The sequence below is a fragment of the Glandiceps talaboti genome, chromosome 15, assembly GCF_964340395.1.
Source record: "Glandiceps talaboti chromosome 15, keGlaTala1.1, whole genome shotgun sequence".
Taxonomy (NCBI): domain Eukaryota; kingdom Metazoa; phylum Hemichordata; class Enteropneusta; family Spengelidae; genus Glandiceps; species Glandiceps talaboti.
In genome coordinates, this window is record NC_135563.1 from 23,482,831 (window position 1) to 23,506,511 (window position 23,681).

The following is a 23,681-nucleotide window of genomic DNA, read 5'->3' on the forward strand; positions in this document are numbered from 1 at the left end:
TAACCAAAAGATAGTGTCAGAAAGATCCACAACAAAACAAAATAGTCTTGAGTATGTAACTGTAAATTTCAAGTAAAATTATATTTTGTATCATTATTATTTATTTGAATTGTGTATGAACTTTGATGACATATGTCAAATATTAGTATTCATGGCAAATTGGTACAAACGTTATCCATATATTCAGACTAAGAATTGGACTTGGTATTTTGATAGAATTCCTGATCTGAGCTAGCTTATACCGGAATCTGTAATTATATAAATATATGTTATAATGTATGGACTTGTCATGACGTGAAGTTGTTATGAATATCTACATCTCAGAAAACATTACCTACTTGCAAAGTCACACCATTAAATAGTGTATGCATTATCCCAGTTTCTACTCTGTACAGGAAACTGGAGGCCACTGACATCTTTGGGTGATTTCAGTCAGATAAACACAGTATTTTATCAATTCACTTCTGCTAAGTAAACATACATTTTGTTGATCCTTCAATAAAGAAATTTTCTGATTTCAATCACAAGAATTTGCTCTATTTTAAACTGAAATTGGAAATGATTTCTTTTGTCACGATAGTACTATGATGTTTTAAATAGATTGACAGGATTTTTTCCCTAAAATTGTATTCACTAGGTTAACTTGAGTTCAAAATTTTGCGTATTTCTGTTTAGTATTTCAAATAATTTTCCATCAAAATCTGTAAATAATTCGAAAAATAATCCTAGAATGTTCTCTGTCTGGGTATAATATGTTACATGTATTCATAAAGTATTGTGTTGCAAAAAAAGAGGAAATTTAGTTTGCTGAACTGGGAATCTTTGTGACTGGATATTACACATCCTGGCAAAGGTAAAACAGAGTGCCATGTCATGTCATATCATGTTGTGTCAGTTTGATTTATCTGAGACTGTTTACTAAACTTTCTATTGAATGTAGTTGTCACGTATTGTTTGATGATTTACAACGCAATGCATGTACTTTAATTCATTATTTCCGTCACTGTGGAACATTCTAATCATTGACGTGCCTATTATCAAAGATGTGAAAGTAAAATTAATGACTTTATACTATAGCTGTCATAAGATCAAATTCAAGCTTTTCACAATCTTTGTTTTTTGCTGCATACTCTAAAGGCAAACTAAATTTTCTACAATCAGTCGGTTTCTTGCCATTTGAAATTTCTCTTTTCAAACTTCAGTAGAATTTTAAACAGAGCAATTATGGAAAAAAACAAAACAAAAATGTAGCCTTACGTAATATAGCCGTTTTACATTAACCATTGTGTGCAAACAGTCACTTGTAAGCTCTCCATTTTCTGTCTGATTATTTGTATCTCAGTACTAAACATCTAAATTATGTTTTAAAAGAAATGTGTTAGGATTTGTAAAAATTATGGCCATCTATTTTTAGGACTTTAGTCACATTGCCATCAGCCTGAAAAATTAATCGCAATCAGTTAATGGTTTCCAATGTATTTTCATTAATGATATATGAAGGATATAATTCAAAAATAGTAAACCTGCAAGACTACAGCGCCCTCTATGGCATGCATATTAACTGACTAATTATGATCACAGTTCTTAGATTTATATCCAGAAGGGCTAGACCATTGCATTGTGAGCCGCTGGGTTGGAATTGTAAAAAATAATTATAGACAGCCAGAAAGGGTGTATTAAATCAAGAAATATTAAATTGTATTAAATCAAGAAAAGTCGTGATATTGATAATTTGATACTAAATATAACCTGTTCTTCAACTTACATTTTTTCAGACAAAATTGCTTTGTCAAATTGGAAACTTTTGCTGAATGCTGGTGGGAAATGTTTGTACGATAAAATCAATATAGTGATTCAAATATAAAATTTGGGAAAATTGATTTTAGTCATTGTGGTTGATTCATTTTTAAAAATATGTGGTTTTAGTCGCAATTTGTCTTATATACCAGTCCTTGATTTAACTGTCGTTGTTAATGTTCAAATGAGGAATTTTAATGCTTTAGGTTTAACACTGGGATTCTTTCCTTGCAAGGTAAAAATAGGGATTCCTTTTTTTCCATGTTTACAAAATTGTCTTCCCATTGTTTTCATTGGTGCAGTACAAAACCTACATTTTTGATGATTAGATGCTGAAAATATTAGAAATAAATTTTAAGAGTTATATAATACTGGCTAAATAATGGGGATGAAATGGTGGTTAACTATGTATCTATTGTGTAACAGCTTCAGATTGTTTTTGTTAGTCTGATAGTTTGTCGGAACTTTTTGGGCATTCTTTGGTTTCAAATCTCATTCTGCATGATTGTTATTTCTGTCAACAAATTTCAATGTAGCTTGTGTAAATATTCAAACATTTCATAGAATGTGGTTTTAACATTCGTAAAAACTACTAAATCAGAAGCACTGAATTGGGAAAAGAATTTTCTGTTCTCATTGTAGAATTAGTTGCATTCAATAAAAGTGTCTGTTAATTTCATAGAATAGAATAGTTTGATTTGATGAACATTTTAAAACAAGAGTTCTAAGCTCAATGTAATAAAACCAGGATAAATCAGTCTAATAAATGTAGGGTAATCTTATAGGTGGAGTGAAATGAAACTAGTGTATATCATGTCTGTTTTAGTGTTCTTATTACAAGACAAAATAGCCGTGACCATCTATCTTATTTGGCCCTAACAGCCAATGATTTAGCCAGAGACCTCAATATGATCTGCAGTGTCCATTGAGGCTGAGAATGGAAAGTATTCGTGTGTTGCCATGGCAGCAGTTAAGCTATTTGCATGGAAGACATGTGCTTATATTGGTCTAATTAATATGCAAACAGATAACAGTACATGTAGCTATATATATATATATATATATATATATATATATATATATATATATATATATATATATATATATATATATATATATATATATATGAGGATCATATCTCTCATTTATCTCAACATAACCCATAGAATCAGGTTAAAATGACATTATTGGAATACACTGTCATGGCCGTGACATGTTATTGGAGTACACTGTCATGGCCGTGACATGTTATTGGAATACAGTCATGGCCGTGACATGTTATTGGAATACAGTCATGGCCATGACATGTTATTGGAATACACTGTCATGGCCGTGACATGTTATTGGAGTACACTGTCATGGCCGTGACATGTTATTGGAATACACTGTCATGGCCGTGACATGTTATTGGAATACAGTCATGGCCGTGACATGTTATTGGAGTACACTGTCATGGCCGTCACATGTTATTGGAATACACTGTCATGGCCGTGACATGTTATTGGAATACACTGTCATGGCTGTGACATACTTTTGGCCATGTAAATGTTTTCATGGACACAATACACTGTAACTATTAACCTTCAAGACCAACTCTCTAGAGGCTCAACATTTAACATCATATGTTTGTTTGCAAACAAAATATTAGATTTTTAAAAAAATCCTTGTTTATAATTGTGGAATGCAGATTTTTTTGGAAAGTGGTAAAATTACTAGGCCTTGTAAGGTATATATGTCCATGGAAAACATGATATACTTATAGCATTGTAAGAGATATGGTTGATGTAATAAAGAGGTAGAGAAACCTGTAGATGTAGATTCATTCTCATAGATATACCACATGTATGTCAAAGATTGTGGGATGGGGAGCTTGAAAAAATCATCAATACTTTTAGCAGATCACAGCAGCCATTTGTTAAAAGGCTATGGCCAATGAAATGAGATGTTTATGAAGCAGTGGGGATAGGGTAATTATTACAATTACAAGCAGGAGTATAACTTTTTTTTTTGTCATACAATGTGGGGGAGAGTAAAAATTGTACTTGTCAAAAATTTGAGCTGTGTATGAGAAAAAAGGGTTGTCAACTACTCATACAGAAATGTTGTAGTATATCCGTAGCTGCTTAGATGGTTTTGTGATGTGTGTAAACTAGCCTCTTACCCAGTAGATTACAACTAAAACCTAATCCATAATGCTAACTTTTATCATTTATCATGTACCTCCATTGATTCATTGTTTGCTTGTACCTTTTTTCCTGCCAATGTTTGCTTTCATTTTACCCACCTGCATACACCCTACTGCACTTGTATCTGCCACTTGTATCTGTTGTGTTTGAACTGCCTGCATGCTGTTTTTTGCTGTTCTTTTTGTCTGTGATTTAACCCACCTGTGTCAGCACTTTTGCCACATTGCTCAGAAGACTTGCACTTTGTGTTGAATAAAAGAAAGAACATGGCAGGATGACAAAACAACTGACTGACTAAGTTTACCATCATTTGAAAATTCTCTCTGTGAAGTGTACAATTATTGAAATTGAAAAGAGAAGTACAAGAAGAGAGACTATGGTTACAAGTACTTACTCACTTAATAAACTTATCGAAGTTATCAAATATATATCTTGAGGAAAAATGTAGACAACTAAAGTACAAGCAAGTGTGTAAAGTATTGATTTTGAAATGCCCTATCTTTACAGTAATCAATATATTAATTTGAAAGTGCTTTTTATGCCAAAATTTCAACTACAAAATATTTATCATGTGTTGGTATTCCTGTTTGGCACTTACTACATTTTGATAATAAGTCGATTGCTTTTGAGAAGTTCAAGTCTCCACTGAAAAAAGTCTACCGCTGTTTGAACTAAACAAAGACAAGAAAGATAAATGGCCAAATATGGTCAAATACACACTCCAAAATGGTGTAGTACCTGATATGGTCATATGCCAAGTATGGTCTTAAGCCAAATACGGTCACATGCAAATTTCATTGCCAAATATGGTCATCAGGATACTTGATCGAGAATCAAATGTGATCAAAAACATCCAATAGTTTGGTACGTCAGTTGCCTTTATGATTGCCCTGTTGCTTTCTAAACTCTGCCATAAAAAAACATAAGGTAAAATTTTGCTTATCTCTCTTGCTTGTTTCAGAGGAAGGCATTGTGGACAAGGTCTTAGGTTACTTTACACCAATCACAGACAAGCTTAGCAGCTTATGGAAATAGGGAAATGGAATGCATGAAAAAATGATTGAATGAATAGAGGAGGCGGGAAACTGAGGTTTGCTGTACTGAGGACGGTTGGGATTGAAATGGGAACTTAACAGAGGTACTCCAGCGTGAAGTCACTATGTTCAAAATGTTGTCTTAAAGTAGAGAACTAATGTGCATGTTTGTAGTGTTTTCATAGTTTACTTTCATTTTGTTAATGTCACACTCTTTTTCTGCCATGTCAATCGTACCAAAAATCAAGGTTAAAAGCTATATGCTCCATCTTGTATTGTATTGTAATGTTTATTTTGATCTTTAAACCACAGATTTGTGTTTAGTTTTCTTCTTCTGTCAACAAGATGGAGCATCAGATTTTAGCAGAATTTTGTATGTCATATTTTGACATATTGAAACAATAAGCAGTTTTAATGCCAGACTAGGAAATGGTCAGTAATGTACATTTTAAAGGAAAATCAACATTAAGAGAATCCAAGGAATTTTCTGTTGTGAATCTTTGCTGTTATAGCAGTTCTACTGCACGGCCATCTTGAAAGTTGAGTTTTAATCTTTGGAGATGAGCAGTGGTTGAAAATATCCCTTGTAATGAAATAAATATCATTGACATGCCTCTACAATCAAGATTCTATAACAGTATCCATGTGGATAAATATATAGCAATGTACAAGTTTATAGAGTATAAGATCTGGTTTACTACGTTTGTGGTTTTGTTTTGAAGGAATGTACTAAGATTCATTGATATCAAACCATTCTGTCAACCAATAACAGTGTTCCTTCTTTAGTTTGTACTCAGGGCTATCCTGCCCAATACAAAAAACAAGAAATGGAAACAAGCAAATTTATTTCTGTCAAGTTACCAGATTTTTGTTTTTCTGTAAAATTGGGACCAAAATGTCTTTCGTTGTTGAACTGTTCGAGTAATAAATATGAGTGTGAAATATCATGATTGTAGGACATGTAGAAACATTGATTAATCTTTGAATGAGAATGTTTCAATTTCTGGTCCACGTAGTGAACTAGCAACAAAACTACTGGTAAACACAACTAGATATATGCAGTTATATATGAGACTTTACATTTATAATACCGGGAGACCTCTCTAGCTGAATGTTCTACAGTCAAAAAAGGGAATTTAGTTACTCAGTCAGTGACAGTATTTATGAAGTATTAAGTCTTGTGTTTTCCTATTTTATATTAGGGTGGAGAAATATAAAATTGCGTTTGTGAAATTAATGCAGAGATGCCTTTTCTGTTGTGAATTTTTGAGTACTGAAGAACAAGCAGGGAAAAGGGATAAAATTAAAAGTTTCCTGTAATATTGAACTCTCATAGGAACAGGAACAGTCTTGTATTGTAAAATGATAGAGGAACTCTGGGATTTTCCTGACTTCACACCCCTAACAAAAACACTGGACAAGAGGTGTAAAATCCAACAATAGTATTTGTGTTGAAGTGTTAAATTTCAAAAAGTGACACAGGTTTAGGTTCTCATGTTAGAAAGTAGCTTATATCAACTTAGGAGAACGGGGAAAGCCACTGTATGTATCAACAGGTTTTCATCTTTCAAGACGCCATGGTGGATCAGATAATTCTACAGGGAGAGGATTTGGGGGAAAATCTATTGCAAAAGTGTCAAATTCCAAGCACAATACTAAAGGTGACAAAAACAACATTTCCAATGGAGGATTTGGCGCCAGAAAGGTCTCTCGGTTTTGAAATATTAGAGTATAAAAATGTATGCAACCTTTTAGTGTTATTGAATAATTGATAACTAGATGTAAGCCTAGTATCAGAATACTGTATATGCATGATTCTACCCAGAATTTATTCCTACTTTCGTATATTATAACTTGTTTATGTTTTGATGTTTTCAACATTCAGGTTTCTGTCCAGTGTTGTGTTGTGTTGTGTTGTGTTGTGTTGTGTCATGTACAGTACTTAAAATGTTATGAATAATGCAGATTGTAGCCTAGAGGAAAATTGTAAGCATGTAAACAGAAGAATTCGTGCAAATCATGTTATACTGTGGATGTTATGACCACAGGATAAATTGTGGTGTGAGATATTACACACACATTATTCACAAGCTTTTGGCTCTTTCAATGTTGTGTACTAAGAGGATATACAATACTCATGAAACCATTGCGTTGAACCCCTGTCCTAGATTTTTCAGTACCTTCAGAGTGCTAGAAAACAGAGAAAGGGCACTTGTATAACAGCAAACTCCTAAGACTTGCTCATTTTCTTCCTGTGATTTTTTTTATTAAGACTTCTCAACTGATGAGATTCTTGACTTGTTTCTTAATGCTCACAATTTGCAATAAATGTTGAAAAGTTTCATAAATAAAAATGACTCTGGCTCTCTGACACTTGACTAGTGTTCAGGAGACATGGGTTCAATTCCTACGTGTGTCACTTTTCTTTCCTCATTTATAACAAATTTAAATAAAAATGGTTGAATGAAGTTTGTCTTACATCATCATGTTATATTTATTTCAAACTGCCATATTAAGCATTACATTTACATCTTTCAAGTACAATACACAACTTTATAAAACTGTTCCAAAGTAGACTATACTGTCTAGAACAACTGAAATCAAAACTGTCTCACATCACACTGTGATTGTACTGACAGATGTAAACATACTTTCACAGTGCTGTGGGGAGTAATTGAAAGACCCCTATTTTCTGAACATTAGGTCAATTTTCAAAACAATTTGACCAATATTCAGAGGTTGAGGTTTAGAAGAATACTGAGTTCAGAGGTCATGTCAAAGTTCAATTTCTGTTCTCATGGATAGGTTTTTGCTATGACTGACATGCAGAGTTCATAATTTTGTGTTCTTGTATGTTTTATTGTATAACTGAAAAAAAATCATCCACAGGAAAAATTTGAGCAAGTCTGACAAAAATCAAGGATCTGGGAGAGAAGAGCTTACCAGAAGATTTTCAGTTTGTATACTGAGTATCAATTGGCTGATGGCTTAGCATAGCCACATGATAAGCCAATGAAAATGCTTTTAATAGGCAGCTTGGATATTTGGATGTCATGGCATAAACCAGATATTGCTGCTCTATGAAAATTACCAATATTGTGAACTGTGATGGTTATATGATACTGGTGTTGTTCATCATTGCACTCAAGTATTGGTGACTGTATGGGTAAGAAGTGTGTCGTCATTGACCATGGAGGTTCATTCACAAGGCAATTCTCAAACTTTGAGGGCTGCAATCATTCAAACTTGATAATTACCATGGTATGAAGTGTTGTAGGTAAACAGCATACAAAGAAATGCTTGGAATATGCTAATTGCCTTGCAGTTGAACAGAAGGATGTTTCCATGACAACAACTTCTGTTGAGCAGCTGCAATCCTGAAAGGTGATTGACCTTACCATATCCATCTTTCGAATCAAGAAAATCATTCCTGCCTGCTTAACTGTCATTTTTTTCAATTTTGTCTTATAAGACTCGAGATAGAACATATAAATAAAAAAAAGGAAAACATTATAAAACAGGTTACTGTGTGTATAGCTGATTATGACAAATAAAGGAGCATGAAGTCGATAGTCTTGTGTATATTTGTGAAATGTGAAATTTTTGTATTTATCGTATGTACGGGAATCCCAAATGTACTTGTATTATAGATAATGTAAGTTATTTATTCCCATTTCATATTGAATTAATTCTGTAATATTTGTCATGTTAGAAATTTCATCTGATCTCCAGAAATATAAATAATATATTGAAAAGTGAAACAAACCGTGTGTGTGTTGTTATTTTAGTCCAGTGTCTGCTATGAGGGAGTGAAGGAGGTGTGTGTGTGTGTGAAAGATAATCTTATTACAGTAGTTATACTTTCACCATTTTATTAATTATTGCCCGCTGGAAAAAAAAAAACATCAAATTTTTACTATAAACAGTTCAATCCATTTAATTGCTGAACCTCATCCAAGCCAAGTTGAATGCATTTGGACAAGAAATATGAATTTATGTCTTTGTCATTCTATGACAACATGCATCAACATAACTATAGTTCTGTAGGGCTCAAAATATCAAAATCACCTGCATTATTTTTCCCGGGTTTTCATAAATTTTGCTTGAGGAAGTTATATTATTTCTCAATACTCTTCATTCATCCAGATGGTTTTGTGACTACTCATCTTTCAACTCATAGTGACAAGGCCCCTTATGTCACTTATACTTCTCTGTACTACTGAATGATGGTACTGTCAATACATGCTTGATGTCCATTTGTAAACAATCAAAAAACTTATTTCTCCAACTTACATCTCACATATAAAGTAAATTAATGATGTCATGATGAACACTATGCCAAAGAGATGATTGAGGTTGTTCATTTCTCTTCACATCTAAAATCCCATATAGCAGAGCTAAATAGTGAGATTAATATCACTTCTTCCTAATCTAGGTGTGATTCTTAATAGCAATGGCTCCATGTCTAATCAAATTGGCCAAATATGCAGAAATGGTTATTTCGCGTTGCACAGAATTGGAAAGACTACAGAAAAATCCATCCATGCATTTGTAATGTACCACCTTGATTATTGTAACAGTCTCTCGTACAGAATATTAAATTGAAGATCAAATTAATTGTCTACAGACATCAAATTGCTGCTGCACGCCTTGCCCTTGTCAGTTGTATACGCAAGTTTGATCACATCACTCCAGTACTACATGTAGTCAACTTGCACTGGCTTCCTGTTGAAGCAAGGATCAAATTCAAAATTCTGCTAACCACTTTCAAAATCATCAATCATGCTGCACCTCTGTATCTGATTGAACTAACTCGATTTCGATTGTATGTTCCAACAGGAAATCTTAGATTAGCTGACAAGCTGATAACCCCCTTCTCCAATGGCACACTTTGACATTACAGGATTGAGTTTGAGCTACATATTTATAGTTTGCAGGAGATTGAATAATGCTAACTTATAGCATTATTACACTACATTGTACATAATATTCTGCAGTGCTTTAGGCAATAGCATTGTATTGAATGTCATGTTATATATGTGTGTGTGGGTGTGTGTGTGGGTGTGTGTGGGGGTTACTGGAATGTGGGTTATTGACAAAATAAATTGTGTCTAGCATGCAATAAATAGTATAACATATTGTAATTACAATCTTGATTGCATGGCATAGCAACCATGGCATAGCAACAATGGCATAACAACATGGCATAGCAACCATGGCATAGCAACCATGGCATAGCAAACATGGCATAGCAACCATGGCATAACAACATGGCATAGCAAACATGGCATAGCAACCATGGCATAACAACATGGCATAGCAACCATGGCATAACAACATGGCATAGCAAACATGGCATAGCAAACATGGCATAGCAACCATGACATAGCAACAATGGCATAACAACATGGCATAGCAACCATAAAACATACAAAAATAACATACAGAAATAAAGTGAATACAATACAATCCTTTAACCAACTGTTGTAAAAATGAAAACATCTTCATGAGGTCTTTATTTGACCAATTCTATCTTATATTTTGATGAATTTGTTGCTGTACCTTTGCTGGAATGAACAATAATTTACATTTTATGGCAACATATCAGAATCATCGCATTATTATAAATTATACAACAATAAAAAAATACACACCGAGTCACACTCTACATTCTGCAAACAAGAATCTTCTTACAACAATAGATTAGAAACCAGACACCTATGGAGGTGGTTCATTCTCATATGTCACCCTCAAACTATGCAACTCTTTGCCACTTGACATTCACCAAGCCTCCAGCCTGGATTGTTTCAAAACAAAACTTTAATATTTGTTCACCAAAGTCTGTGGTGTGCTTTAGTCATTCAGTGCTACTAACTGAACAAAACAATATTGCTCTGGAAAATGGCTATAGAAATTTGACTGAAATGTATAATGTATCTGTTAGATATACATGTCAAAGTGGGATAAGAAAGATTTTTCATTCAATTTACTATCAGAGTGCCTGGAAATGCTATCTATGGTCTAGGTTCTTAAATAAACCATGGACTGTGACTCTCAGCACTCATTCTACTCATTTGAAATGTTTGAAAATTGCTTGTTTCTACAATTTAATCTCAAAATGATGACCAAAAATAGATGTCAGGTAAAACACAGCTACAATTGGAATATATTTGATAATTTTGAGTTCAATATTTTACTTATGTTCAAATCTATTCAGGTAATTTATCAATATACTCAGTGATCAGAAATCTCTCAATATCCAACATTATGTAATTTGTTGACAAACAAGAAATTGTACCAGAATTACGATTCTTTACATAGTTTGTTTACTATGAACATCACACATACTATCAATATTAGTAAACAAGCAATGGTTATAAATTCAGCTAATATGAAGGATTGAACCATAAATATCAAGGTTCAAACATTGTTTTCCTCAGACAATAACCAAATACAGATCCACAGCCAAGCCCTTCAAGCAACAAACCATAATCTCTATGGTTACCAAGAATCAGAAAAAGTACATTATAAAGTAATGGAAGCCTGTCTGATTTTACAAGCTGTTAATTAGGGAGACCTCCTTCAGTGAGACAAGAAGAATCACTACATCAGAGCAAATGAATTAAGCCTACAGTTAACAGTTGCCTGGATATAAACATACACATATAAAGGCAATTGACATGAGAGAACACCTACATAGTCCTGTAATCTTCCTGGTGGTCTGCAAGTTTATAGTTAGGAGAATGTTGTTTACTGAACCTTGCTGTGAATGTCACACATGGTAGTATTGTGGGAGAAATGTCCTTCCTCTGTTGTGTGGAAGCAATGTGGTTGGAAAATCCTTCTTAAAACAGGAAAAAACAATCAATCTGATTTCATAACAGCATTGCTGCATGCTTAGGGGACCTAGACAATCCAATCCTGCATTGTGCGACCTCTCTAAGTTAGAAAAAATGGCTAAAAATGGCTTAGAAGTAAGTTAGAACAGACCTGCTGTACACTGGGCAATTCTGGGAAACAATAAAAGTTGTGACACCTCTTTAATATTGACCCAAACGATGCTGAGGCTACTGTTTCAAGAATTATATGAAGCTTCTAACTTTGCTTGTTTCCCAGACTGCTTTGCCCAAGTGTACAGCAGGCCTCTTGTAATGGCACAATTACCAGTTTTCACAACTCTATGTTAGAGAGGTTTGCACAATGTAAAATTGATGAAAATTACTTTACTGATTTTCCTAAGGCCTATAAAAAATTGTTTGGTTCCGGTTGCCCGATCCCACCTAGTTTTTCACTGCTGACCCTAAACTTTTTTACGTATTCAAGAAAAAAATAATAAAATCGCAAAAATTGTGAAGTCTCACAAGAAACAGTGAATGCAAAAACTGACATCAACTTTAAAAAACACTAAAACTGTTCTTCCAATCTGTAATGGCTGTACATCTGATAGGAAGAAACCAATAACACAGAGACCATATGGAAAACAACAGAAAACATAACTACCTGAAGTAGACACTCACATATGAAAAAACAATAAATAAATATATAATCTAAAATTGAGTGTAATCAGAACCACACAATAAACCAAAACAAGACAAGACATTTGTAAGTTTATAAAAAAAAAGAAATTTTAATCACAATTGGCAAAAAATTTGCAGAACAAAAAGTTCACCTTTCAGTTTGAGTTGTTCAAAATTGTAAGATCTGGGACTGGGTACTCATTTAATATTTTATATTTAATAATTTCACATGGCACATCTTCGCAACAAATTTCTTTTAAATATCTCACACTATTTTTTGGAAATATGGCTTATTAATAAAATTGAATTTTCTGATACAAATTCTCACATGTAAATATTTGACTTTTATAAAAGCTGCCGAAAATATTTTACAGAAAGGATGTACCACGACATGACAAGGCATCATAGGAAATATGACATCAGACAAGTAATTATATGTAATTTAACCAATTTCTACAAAACTTAATATAATTTGTTGCCAGAAAATAATCAGAGAAACTGGATCCATACTACTTTTTGACCGATTTAAAACTACTTGAAAACATTAATGACTAAATGGTGTACTCACAAATATCCAAATACAAACCTGTATCTTTAGTCCACTATTTGGGCAATGAAATACAAGCTTGCACTACTCTACCAATACATAAACCACCCTGTTCATAGGCTTTAACCAAATTAAAGCAATTTGATGCTGCTCTAATATCACCAAATATTTCATAAATATCTTCGTATAATATAATCAGAAGTTCGTTCAGCAGATCAATAGTGAATTTGAGACAGTCACCCTCAGTGCAAGCTATAAGATCAGCAATGAATTTCTCCATGGCTTTGGCAATATCAGTCTCCAGACAAGTCACCAGTGTCTTGGCTACATCTTCCAATGCTAGGCCTAGAAGGTGTAAGCCATGGTAAACCTGCAAAAGACACAAAAAATATTGATAAATGAAAAAAAAACTAAATAAAAAATACACTGATGAATGTACTGACATTTTATATCAAACATTGTGTGTGCCAGTTTATTGAAACTCAGTTCTGTGTCAAATGATGTGTTTTCAGCTGACACACTCCCTGTTTGGTTATACTTATTGTTTGTCGTAATGTTATTACATTATCATACATACCAGTGATTACTTGCACTGGTGCATGTGTACATTAGTGATATTTGCACTAGAGTGTGATACCAAAAGCATTACTGCATACCTGTATGCAAATTATATTCAAATGAGTATGTTTTTTTATTCCTTGTACACAAATCGCATGATTGCACATTACAATGATTTTATGGAAATTCGCTGTTTTGGATAAAACAAATTATGTAATAATAACAAAAGCCCATATGCTGTATGTGAGTGTCACTGTGGGTACTCAGTGCTATTGGTACTCATGCATGCTTGCAGTGTTTTCTATCGCTACAATTGTGAAAGTATGGGCACAGGGCAGGGAACACAGCAAGTAGTCATGCAAATACCCTAAGTTTGCTACACTTGCACTCATGTGTCATGCAGTTCTGTCATATTCTTTTGTATTTTCAGTAAAAATTAAAATAAAAAATAATTTTTGTATGACCAAAAAATTCATTGTTATGCCTTGGGGTTTTGTTAAATTATCTCAACTTCTATTTTCAAACCTTTGCAATGTATTGAACATACTACTAAATCGCTTTGGTTTTTTGAATCCCAAAATTGCAAATTTCAGTCGTCAAATCCTAATGTTCCAAAACAAAAACAAACAATTTTAGAATAATTTACACTCATCTGAATATTTATCCTGAGCAACCTAGATTTTTTTTGGACTGAAACTGTAAATCTATCTAAATAGGTTGTTGTCATGCCAACCATTATCTTGATCTGTAGCAGCATCAGACATGGCAAACTAAAAGTAATTTCTGATAGTCATCTGTTATGCAGTAAGCAAACAAAGATTTGGTTTGGGGCATAATGCATTCACAACATCTGATATGTGATGGAAATCTTGACTCCACAACATGTCCACTCTTGTTAGATTTGATCAGAACTTTCAACTCCTAAATCTCTTCTCAAAGGAATCAGTTCTCATTATACCCCACACCAACTTTGATATAAGGCTTCCATTAATTGCTATATCCTTTGGCTTGATTTTATTCTACTGTTAATCATGTTAATATTAGCAATAAAACATCTGAGATGTCTATCCACTGACTGGTGCTTTCATAAAGTCACCACAAGAGGGCATACTCCATGAAACATTATCAGGAACATGCATAATTATTTATTTTACATAACCACACTTAATATGAATTCAGATATTTTCGTACCATAGTATAGTTTTGTTGATGAACAAGAATAAAGTTGAAAAATTATGCAAATACTGAATCAATAGGGCTTGAAAGAGTTTTATATATATATATCTCAGCCCTTCCCCATCCTCCCCAAAGCACTTTTTCTTATATATCAGCACTCTTCTTCCTTTCCTGGCAGAATCTTTTTTATACATCAGCCCCATCTTAATTACCTCTCTGTTTTCAAATGCTTCAAAAGACTGGATGAACGTTTCCACTGTTTTGTTACCATCCTCTACACACTCTACTAGGTTAGTGTTCTTGGTACCCAGACCTACTGCTAATCCCTTGTACAGCTGTATCCAGGTTGCTTCCCTTGATCCATTGGAATATCGGACATCTGGAAAATATGTGGAAATTCAAGTCATTATGCCAGAAGAAGAAGTCACATCTCGGACTCAAAATAGAAACAATCTTTTCTGACCAAAGTAAAGATCATAATTTCTTGGTACTGAGCATCTAAGAAGTACAGATTCATTGGCATGGGTACATATAATGTCATCATAACTGGGTGCACCTAGGTTCATGATCAGGTCATTGACACCTAGTTTCCGATCACTACGATCATCTCCACCATATGGTCAAATTCAGTTACTCTACCACAAGATTCTGTGCTTACCCCTGACAGCAATGTTTAATGGTATTGACATTTTGATATAAACGTCAAAACAACTGTATTGAATATTAATGAGCAATTGTCTGAATAAAGTAACCAATTACAACTTCCTGTCAGTCTGTCCATACACCCTCTATGGTCTGTCATGGACTACTACTAACATGTACTCTTCTCCCTTGCCGAAGTCAGTTTAGCCAGATTTTCGGTGATTGAATTTGTCAGTTTGACTATATCATGTGGAGAGGATAGTGATCTTAGAAAACGTGGACAGGTATTGTAGAAAACATGGATAGATATCGTAGCAAACGTTCTACAGGTATAAGTCTAGACTACTAACACCTATAGAAGGACATGGCTTGAGTCACTTGTCAACTACATGTATAAGGTCATGTATTATATTATCTTGAACACTAAAAGACGTCATGACCTGGGTCACAAGGCTTCTTAAAAGGTCACAATCTACATCAAACTTACCGGTGTTTAAAACGTTGAGAAACTGTCTGTTCACCAAATATCTGACATTGTATTTCCCATCTGGTAAGAATGACTGCATTGTTACACTTCCCTTTGGTACTGGATCCTTCTTTGGGTTTTGTGTTCCCTGTACATACCTACAGAAAACAGACAAATGTCATCTTATTGCAACTACACCGATAGTTCCCTGTACATACCTACAGAAAACAGACAAATGTCATCTTATTGCAACTACACCGATAGTTCCCTGTACATACCTACAGAAAACAGACAAATGTCATCTTATTGCAACTACACCGATAGTTCCCTGTACATACCTACAGAAAACAGACAAATGTCATCTTATTGCAACTACATCGATAGTTCCCTGTACATACCTACAGAAAACAGACAAATGTCATCTTATTGCAACTACACCGATAGTTCCCTGTACATACCTACAGAAAACAGACAAATGTCACCTTATTGCAACTACACCGATAGTTCCCTGTACATACCTACAGAAAACAGACAAATGTCACCTTATTGCAACTACACCGATAGTTCCCTGTACATACCTACAGAAAACAGACAAATGTCATCTTATTGCAACTACACCGATAGTTCCCTGTACATACCTACAGAAAACAGACAAATGTCATCTTATTGCAACTACACCGATAGTTCCCTGTACATACCTACAGAAAACAGACAAATGTCATCTTATTGCAACTACATCGATAGTTCCCTGTACATACCTACAGAAAACAGACAAATGTCATCTTATTGCAACTACACCGATAGTTCCCTGTACATACCTACAGAAAACAGACAAATGTCATCTTATTGCAACTACACCGATAGTTCCCTGTACATACCTACAGAAAACAGACAAATGTCACCTTATTGCAACTACACCGATAGTTCCCTGTACATACCTACAGAAAACAGACAAATGTCATCTTATTGCAACTACACCGATAGTTCCCTGTACATACCTACAGAAAACAGACAAATGTCACCTTATTGCAACTACACCGATAGTTTTTTCAAAACATAAAATTAAGATAGATTCTTCTGGAGTTGATAAATATGAGGACAATTTTAGAATTATTCAGCAAAATTAGTTACAGTTGCAGACAGCTCTGACAAGTATTGTATCTGATAAGAATTTTCAGGTTGCATCTTACAGTTTCAAAATGGAGTCACGTTTTAACATATGTGCTATTACCTGAAATCTAAATATTTGTCATTGTCGGCAGCATCGGGATAGATTCCAATCCAGTCTTTATTTGTGGCTTCGTCCGTTGGTATAGACCAGGACACAGTCAGATTATTACCATACTGAATACTTGTATTAGAAACATTCAGTGATTTCTCCTGTTTAACTACAGCAACCTGCCAAAGAATAAAACAATCTATTTGTCAAGATAGCTAATAATGAAAGAGAATTCGGTGGCCATATTGGATTTTAAAATAACTAAATTTTTATATCATAATTCCAAGGTGCATTCTACATTAATACAAGAAGATAAACTGTTTAATTTTGAATAAATTCTTACTTGATTGACAGAGTCGACAACATATGCCATCCACCACTCTTGTTTATCATTTGCTATAAAAGGAAGCGATATTATTGTTTTCCCGGATCCTGGGGTTCCAACCTCTTCCCAATTCTTCCAACTGTCACCTTTTTCCAGTTGCCATGTATGCCACAAACTAATAAGTACACAGAAAATGAGATTAAAGGACAGAATTAGATTACTGCACTCAAAAATCATATTAAATTTGTAGGAGGGCTTGGGTTTCAGCTCATTTGAACTGAAGGTCATACAAGCCTATAATTGAAAATTATCCATGGTTTAGGGTGCTTTTAAAGCCTTCAATGACCCATTTAGGATCTGATTCTATAGACTTCCTAGAAACTATCTGGATTTTACTTTTTGTGATGCTGAATGTCTACAACAACATGGTTTTCAGTGTGATTATGTAGCCATTTCCCAAATCATTATTTATTGTGCATGTATACTTTGCCTGAAAAAATCCAGGCTTTCATTCCGTTTATATAATGCACTCATCATGTGGGGATAGTGAGTAATCATGTGGGGTAGTGAGTGTGATTACAGAAGTGGACCCAACCGTTGAACAGCTGACCCGTTCAGACGTTCCATTGTGAAATGGTGAACTTTTCTACAGGCAATGGTTTATCTGTCCTGAAACAAACTAAGCATTCAGAACTATTGCAATAATGTGATATGGTCCCTATATTTATAACTATTACATTTAGCATGTCACTCTGCCCTGGTTCTGCATGTTCTTAATGGGATGCATATCTATAATATTTTCATGGCCTTGTTCAGGAAATATTGTTTGCTGTAAGGTAACTGGTTACTATGACAACCTATGACAATCTGATAAGGACCCATTTGACTCCAACAATTCCATTTTTGTACTCATTAAAATCAGTGATTAAAACAGGATGTTTTGAGTAATTATAAAAGGGAATAGAAATATAGCCAAAACTATCATAAAAACATCAAAGATAGAACAGTAGAAATAGTCCTTAATGACTTGATTTTGATGTAGTACTAGTACATGCTGATGAAAGTTGGAATTCTGACCATAAATTCAGTATGTCATTTAAACTTTTCATAGACCCTAAAAATTACCATTGAACGAGTGTGTATGTTTAGCTCATGGTATTCTGTTCATTTCCAAACTTTCCTCTTTTCCATAATACCGGTAGTACCGGTGACAATTAATGTGTTGTGAATGTTCTTAAAATGTTTAATTACATGCAGAGTAATTCATACGCTGACTGTGGTGGATAAACATGACACTGTGGCATTTAACTACCATCCTATGTGTAAATGAAAACCACAGGTAGTAGATAGGGGGCATTGACTGTGGTAGATGGACATGACACTGTGGCATTTAACTGTCATCCTATGTGTAAATGAAAACCACAGGTAGTAGGTAGGGGGGCATTGACTGTGGTGGATGAACATGACACTGTGGCATTTAACTACCATCCTATGTGTAAATGAAAACCACAGGTAGTAGGTAGGGGGGCATTTCAGTTTATATGGAACTACATTTCATTGCATTTTTTTAGAAAATTTCATTCAGATATCTGCCAGTATAAGAGTATAAGAGTATTAAAGTCATCCCTAGTGAGTTGAATGAAGTACTTATATTATGGTTATAATCAGGCTTAATGGTATATGTAGGTGTAAGGTGGTTGAAATCTATATAACGTAAATCTCACAAGTGAGTAGAGCTGAAGACTCTTAACAGTTGAAAAGAGTCAAGGTTGTCATAGCAACCACTTAAGCTTGCAATTAGTATCATGTAAATTATGAATCAATGATCACTAGAAGTATTGGTAGCTAGAGGAAATGTGAATATTAGTTTATTTTTAATGATCGAGTTGTATGTAGGTTTCTGATCATGAAAATATTTCTTACTCAGAATGAGTGTAAACAAATGTCATATTTAAATCAATGTATGCATTGATAATTCATAATATCCTTACACAATTTGACATTTGAAATATCAATTTTTTAAGTCAAACTTGATCTCCTCTCCATGTGTAAATGTCATTGTTCAGGAATGATCACCTTTGAAATGCCGCCATTTAAAGGTCATACAATGGATTAACTCATATATTGTGTTACAACTATAGACGCCTCATTGATTCATAATTGTACGTAAAAAAACGAAAATACAATTAATCATAAAATGACTGATTTGTGTTTTACACCAAATTTGCTATTACACTTCAAATAGCAGGAAGTAAAGTACAAACACAATGAGAAAATTAACTTGACATTTGGAAAATTTTGTGGGAGTATGTATGCTGTAACTTGAACTGATAAATGAATTATTGTTATACGTGGTTGTACAAAAGTAAAGGGTGCAGGTTTATAATGGGTAACTGAATGTCCTGAAAGGTGTCAGAGTTTTATATATTTAATACTTTATATCTATCAAATCTATCTATCTTGTCATAAATAATTCACTACTGAGAGTATTCCATTATCAACTGTAGATTATTCCTGTCTCTTTTGCCGTTGAACAAACTGAGTTTATTAAAGTTTTCACTATGCGAAAAGTCATATTTGACCATTATCTTTCCACCGGGGTAAATCTTGGGCAGAGGATGTGTAAATGTGGGTAGTATGAGACGAAGTAGCACCTTTGACTTAATTTACCCCCGGTGATCTCTCACCTGGGGGTTGTAGAAACAGTCAAAAGTGTTACTTCGTCTCGTACTACCCCTGGACAGAGATGGTGGTTAGGTGCGTCTCACCTAGGGTAAAGGTTGGGTAAAGGTGGGTAAATTTGACTTTTCGTATAGTGTTTACTAGTTGAGTGAAAATACTTACATAAAGCAATGACTAAAATATTCATAGAAAACTAGTGTAATTTTAAAGTTGATGAAAATTTTTGATAGTGCTGTTATTACACTTAATGCTAGAATTACTAGAGAGTTTCTTGGATATTTGACTGTATGTCATCCAATCAATCATTAACAAGGAAGTCTGCCAAAAAATTACCAAATGTAATATAATCAGTTTGTGGCCCTCACTGATAGTATTACATAAAGATTTGTTAATGTGGAGACTCTATTAATCCTTCATGTGGGGTGGAGTGGGGGTAGGGTAGTGGGGTGGAGTGGGGTCGGGTGGGGTAGTGGGGGTGGGGTGGGGTGGGGTGGGGTAGTGGGGGTGGGGGAGTAATTAGAAGAACACCCATGATGATGACGTGGTCAATCTATTGAATATTTAAAGAAAATATAACTTTTCTTTGAACTCAATCTGTATCTGTACAAAATCGAGGGAAAGTATAACACAAGAAAAACAATGAATTTTGTTTCCAAATCAAACATAAGTGTTTCATCACCCTATTATGCTAATATATCAGATAAGATATTTTAATATGTTCTTTCATATACAAATAAATAACATTTGCAATACACAACTCTCTGGTAATGCCAGGTAAAGACAATACCAAATAATTTATACATTTTTTATTGTTTTGCAATTTATTGAGTTACAAGGATTTAGTATAATGTTATTTCACATTGTTTTTCATTTATTAAAAAATAATAATCAAAAATAATTCAAAATCCAAAATAAATACCCATTTGTCATCCATATGGCCACTTGAACCCGTACTTATAAAAAGTTATTTATTTCACTTACCTTCCTTTGCTATCCACTGTGAATACCTCATTCCCTTTATGTATATTATTCCCAGCAGTCAATGCGTTTACCTTGGACCCTGATGGTGCTGTATCACCAATTTTACTCCAGACACCCCAGGTGCAGTAACCCCATGGATTGTCCACTTTATCACAGGTAGTTTGATAAATATGATGTAAATGACCATCAGATCCAAGAATAAAAACTTCCAAGACATCATTAAAGAAAGAGTGACTTTTGGGGTGAGAGACAGGTTGACTTGTTTTTAGTGCCATTGGCTGAGTATCACCTGAATAATAAACAAAACCTTGCTTTATGTCTTCACGAAGAAAGACTGAACAATTCACTTTTCATTTTATGAAATGGTCTGTCTTTCCCCATTTTGAAATTTCCAGATGTTCACATGATGTATGAAACACATGGGGATGATACAAATCCACAATTCAAAAAAGAACACTTTATATCTGGTGGACACCAGAGGGCACTATAACACAACATTTTATCATGTTTTAACACAGCCACTGCACTCACATGACTTGACAGGAATGAATACAGAAGCAAGTAAACATTTGTTGCTCTTAATGAAAATTGTATTCATTTTATTGTAAATATGTTATATTATATATAAAATGAAATAAAAATTATGAAAAAAGGCAGTAGAAGGGACATATACTTCAAACATTTGCACATGTGTCACAAACATATTTAATTGATGTCTCTTCTAATGTGTACATAGCAATGTGTACATAGTTTAGAACACTCTACACAGGATGTCCTAACAAACAGTAAGTCAAGGTAATTCAAGTGAAGAAGCCCTACAATCAAACTATATCTACATAAACTGTTCAAAGAAGTAGGCAATTTTCAATCTTCCACCCTTATTTTTTGCACATTCTGACCAAGAATTTCTTGGATTTGAACCAAGAAGCTATTTTGTCTTCTTTTCAAGGATGAGGTCAATTTACTTGTTTGTTTGTACTGGGACAGCAATTACCATGAACAGAATGATAAATGAAGAGTCAATAGACCTGAGGTCATGGAGGGGTCAACAAACTTCTTTTGAGGTGAACTAGGATGACATCATAGGGTCAACAAACTTTTAGTGAAGTGAAACTAAAGTTGGTTTATTTGTTGCAATCAGCTTTAGAGTTTAAGAGAATTGTGAGTGCTACCCCATAGAATACTGCTATGAGATAACTGTATGGAAGATATGACACAAACATAAAGTATCAATATCTACATTTTTGACTTTCTTTAAACAACAGAAATCATTTCAACAGTATATGCTGTGTATGGAGTATGGTTGGCTTTTTTCGCAGTAAGAATGTGATGTTTTATTTTTCTAGTGAGAACTGATATTGTTTTTGAAATTTATGAAAAATTGTTTTTTTGCGGAAAATATACATGCTATTTTCTATCTCAATAAGACACCCATTTTTTCTTGAATGCCATGTTTTTTTTCTGTTTCTCATTGAGTGACCAGTCCTATTTGTTTTTTAGAAAAGTATCATCATCATCATCATCATCATCATCATCATCATCATTCTCAAAGTGTCCAACTAAACCTACCGTGACGTCGCCAGTCAGCCCACTTATTGTTATCTCTCTGCCAAGTACGGTATGGTTTACCATCCCCCATCACAGCAAAAGCTTCATAGTATCCTGAGAAACGGTTGAACACGACTGCTACATCGCTGTGAAGATGAGCATCACGACCTCCTATCTCTACCCAGTCTAGAAAATCACCAGTTGTGTTTTCTTTACTCCAGTATAGGTGACTTGAATTTTGACTAACTGATCGGGCGAACACCACAAGGCGATTTTTAAAATAGTCAATTGTTACTGAATCTTTACCGCTCAAACTAACGCCACTCTCGAAGGGAATTTTTGAAGTAGGTGTAAGTTTCTTCCACTCTGTAAAAGTAGGTTGAACTATTTCACGTTCCAGGTTTTGTTGCACGTACCAGATTTGTCCGTCTGCCGCTTGCACATAAACTAAGCTTTCATTTTTATGACCGTGGATCGACACTGGGTTTGAAATGATATGTACTCCGGTAGGTGACTTAAGGTCAAGCCAATCAGACCACTTCCCAGTATCACGGTGGATGGCTGAAAACTTCAGAGTGTTGTCAGCTAGAAAAGCAAGTGTGGGAAATGCTGCTTGAATACGGTTCTCGATCACAGAGAGGCGATTTGGTGATGGAGCAGCATCGGGACATCCCTCAAATGCAGACAGAATGAATAAAAACAGTATGAAACTCAGCATGATGAATGTTTGCGAAAATATTACGGCTGCTTGTCAATCGCGGGACAACGTGCGTAAATAAACATACGACCTTGAAGACAGGATCTTTGTCATGTGATTATTTGTCAGGTGGTTTTCACGGAATTGAGCGCCACCTCTGGGAGAAAGTTAAACTAACTTTTGTTTTCCCTCAACACTATTGTACATGTACAACACTATTGTACATGTGCATGTACGCATCTTTCTGACACTACAGGGCATTTTAGCACAGGTAATATAACCATTTCTATCAAAAAAATCAGGGAA

The 23,681-nt window shown here is 34.3% G+C and overlaps 2 protein-coding genes across 3 annotated transcripts in view; one reads left to right on the forward strand and one right to left on the reverse strand.

Annotated features, from left to right (window-relative positions):
- Positions 1-8,744, forward strand: part of LOC144446510 (complexin-like) — a 45,739-nt gene extending 36,995 nt beyond the window's left edge. For both annotated transcript variants that reach the window (XM_078136285.1, XM_078136286.1), the window contains one exon: positions 4,945-8,744. In XM_078136285.1, coding sequence (XP_077992411.1) covers positions 4,945-5,018 — 74 coding nt within the window. In that variant the 3' untranslated portion in view covers positions 5,019-8,744. The remainder of the gene's footprint in view (positions 1-4,944) is intronic.
- Positions 8,745-12,653: 3,909 nt separating this feature from the next.
- Positions 12,654-23,459, reverse strand: LOC144446407 (uncharacterized). The gene is made up of 7 exons (XM_078136163.1): positions 22,700-23,459; positions 21,131-21,419; positions 17,486-17,642; positions 17,155-17,321; positions 15,945-16,081; positions 15,028-15,194; positions 12,654-13,451 (listed from the first exon to the last, which is right to left on the reverse strand). The coding sequence occupies exons 1-7, from the start codon at positions 23,394-23,396 to the stop codon at positions 13,137-13,139; spliced, it is 1,929 nt and encodes a 642-aa protein (XP_077992289.1). The 5' UTR covers positions 23,397-23,459; the 3' UTR covers positions 12,654-13,136.
- Positions 23,460-23,681: the final 222 nt, after the last annotated feature.

Coding starts and splice junctions, on each gene's coding strand:
- LOC144446407 (XM_078136163.1), bottom strand. CDS start 23,396: ATGCTGAGTTTCATACTGTTTTTATTCATTCTGTCTGCATTTGAGGGA. Junction 21,420..22,699: donor GGCTGACTGGCGACGTCACG/GTAGGTTTAGTT, acceptor TTTATTATTCAG/GTGATACTCAGCCAATGGCA. Junction 17,322..17,485: donor TTGTCGACTCTGTCAATCAA/GTAAGAATTTAT, acceptor ATTCTTTGGCAG/GTTGCTGTAGTTAAACAGGA.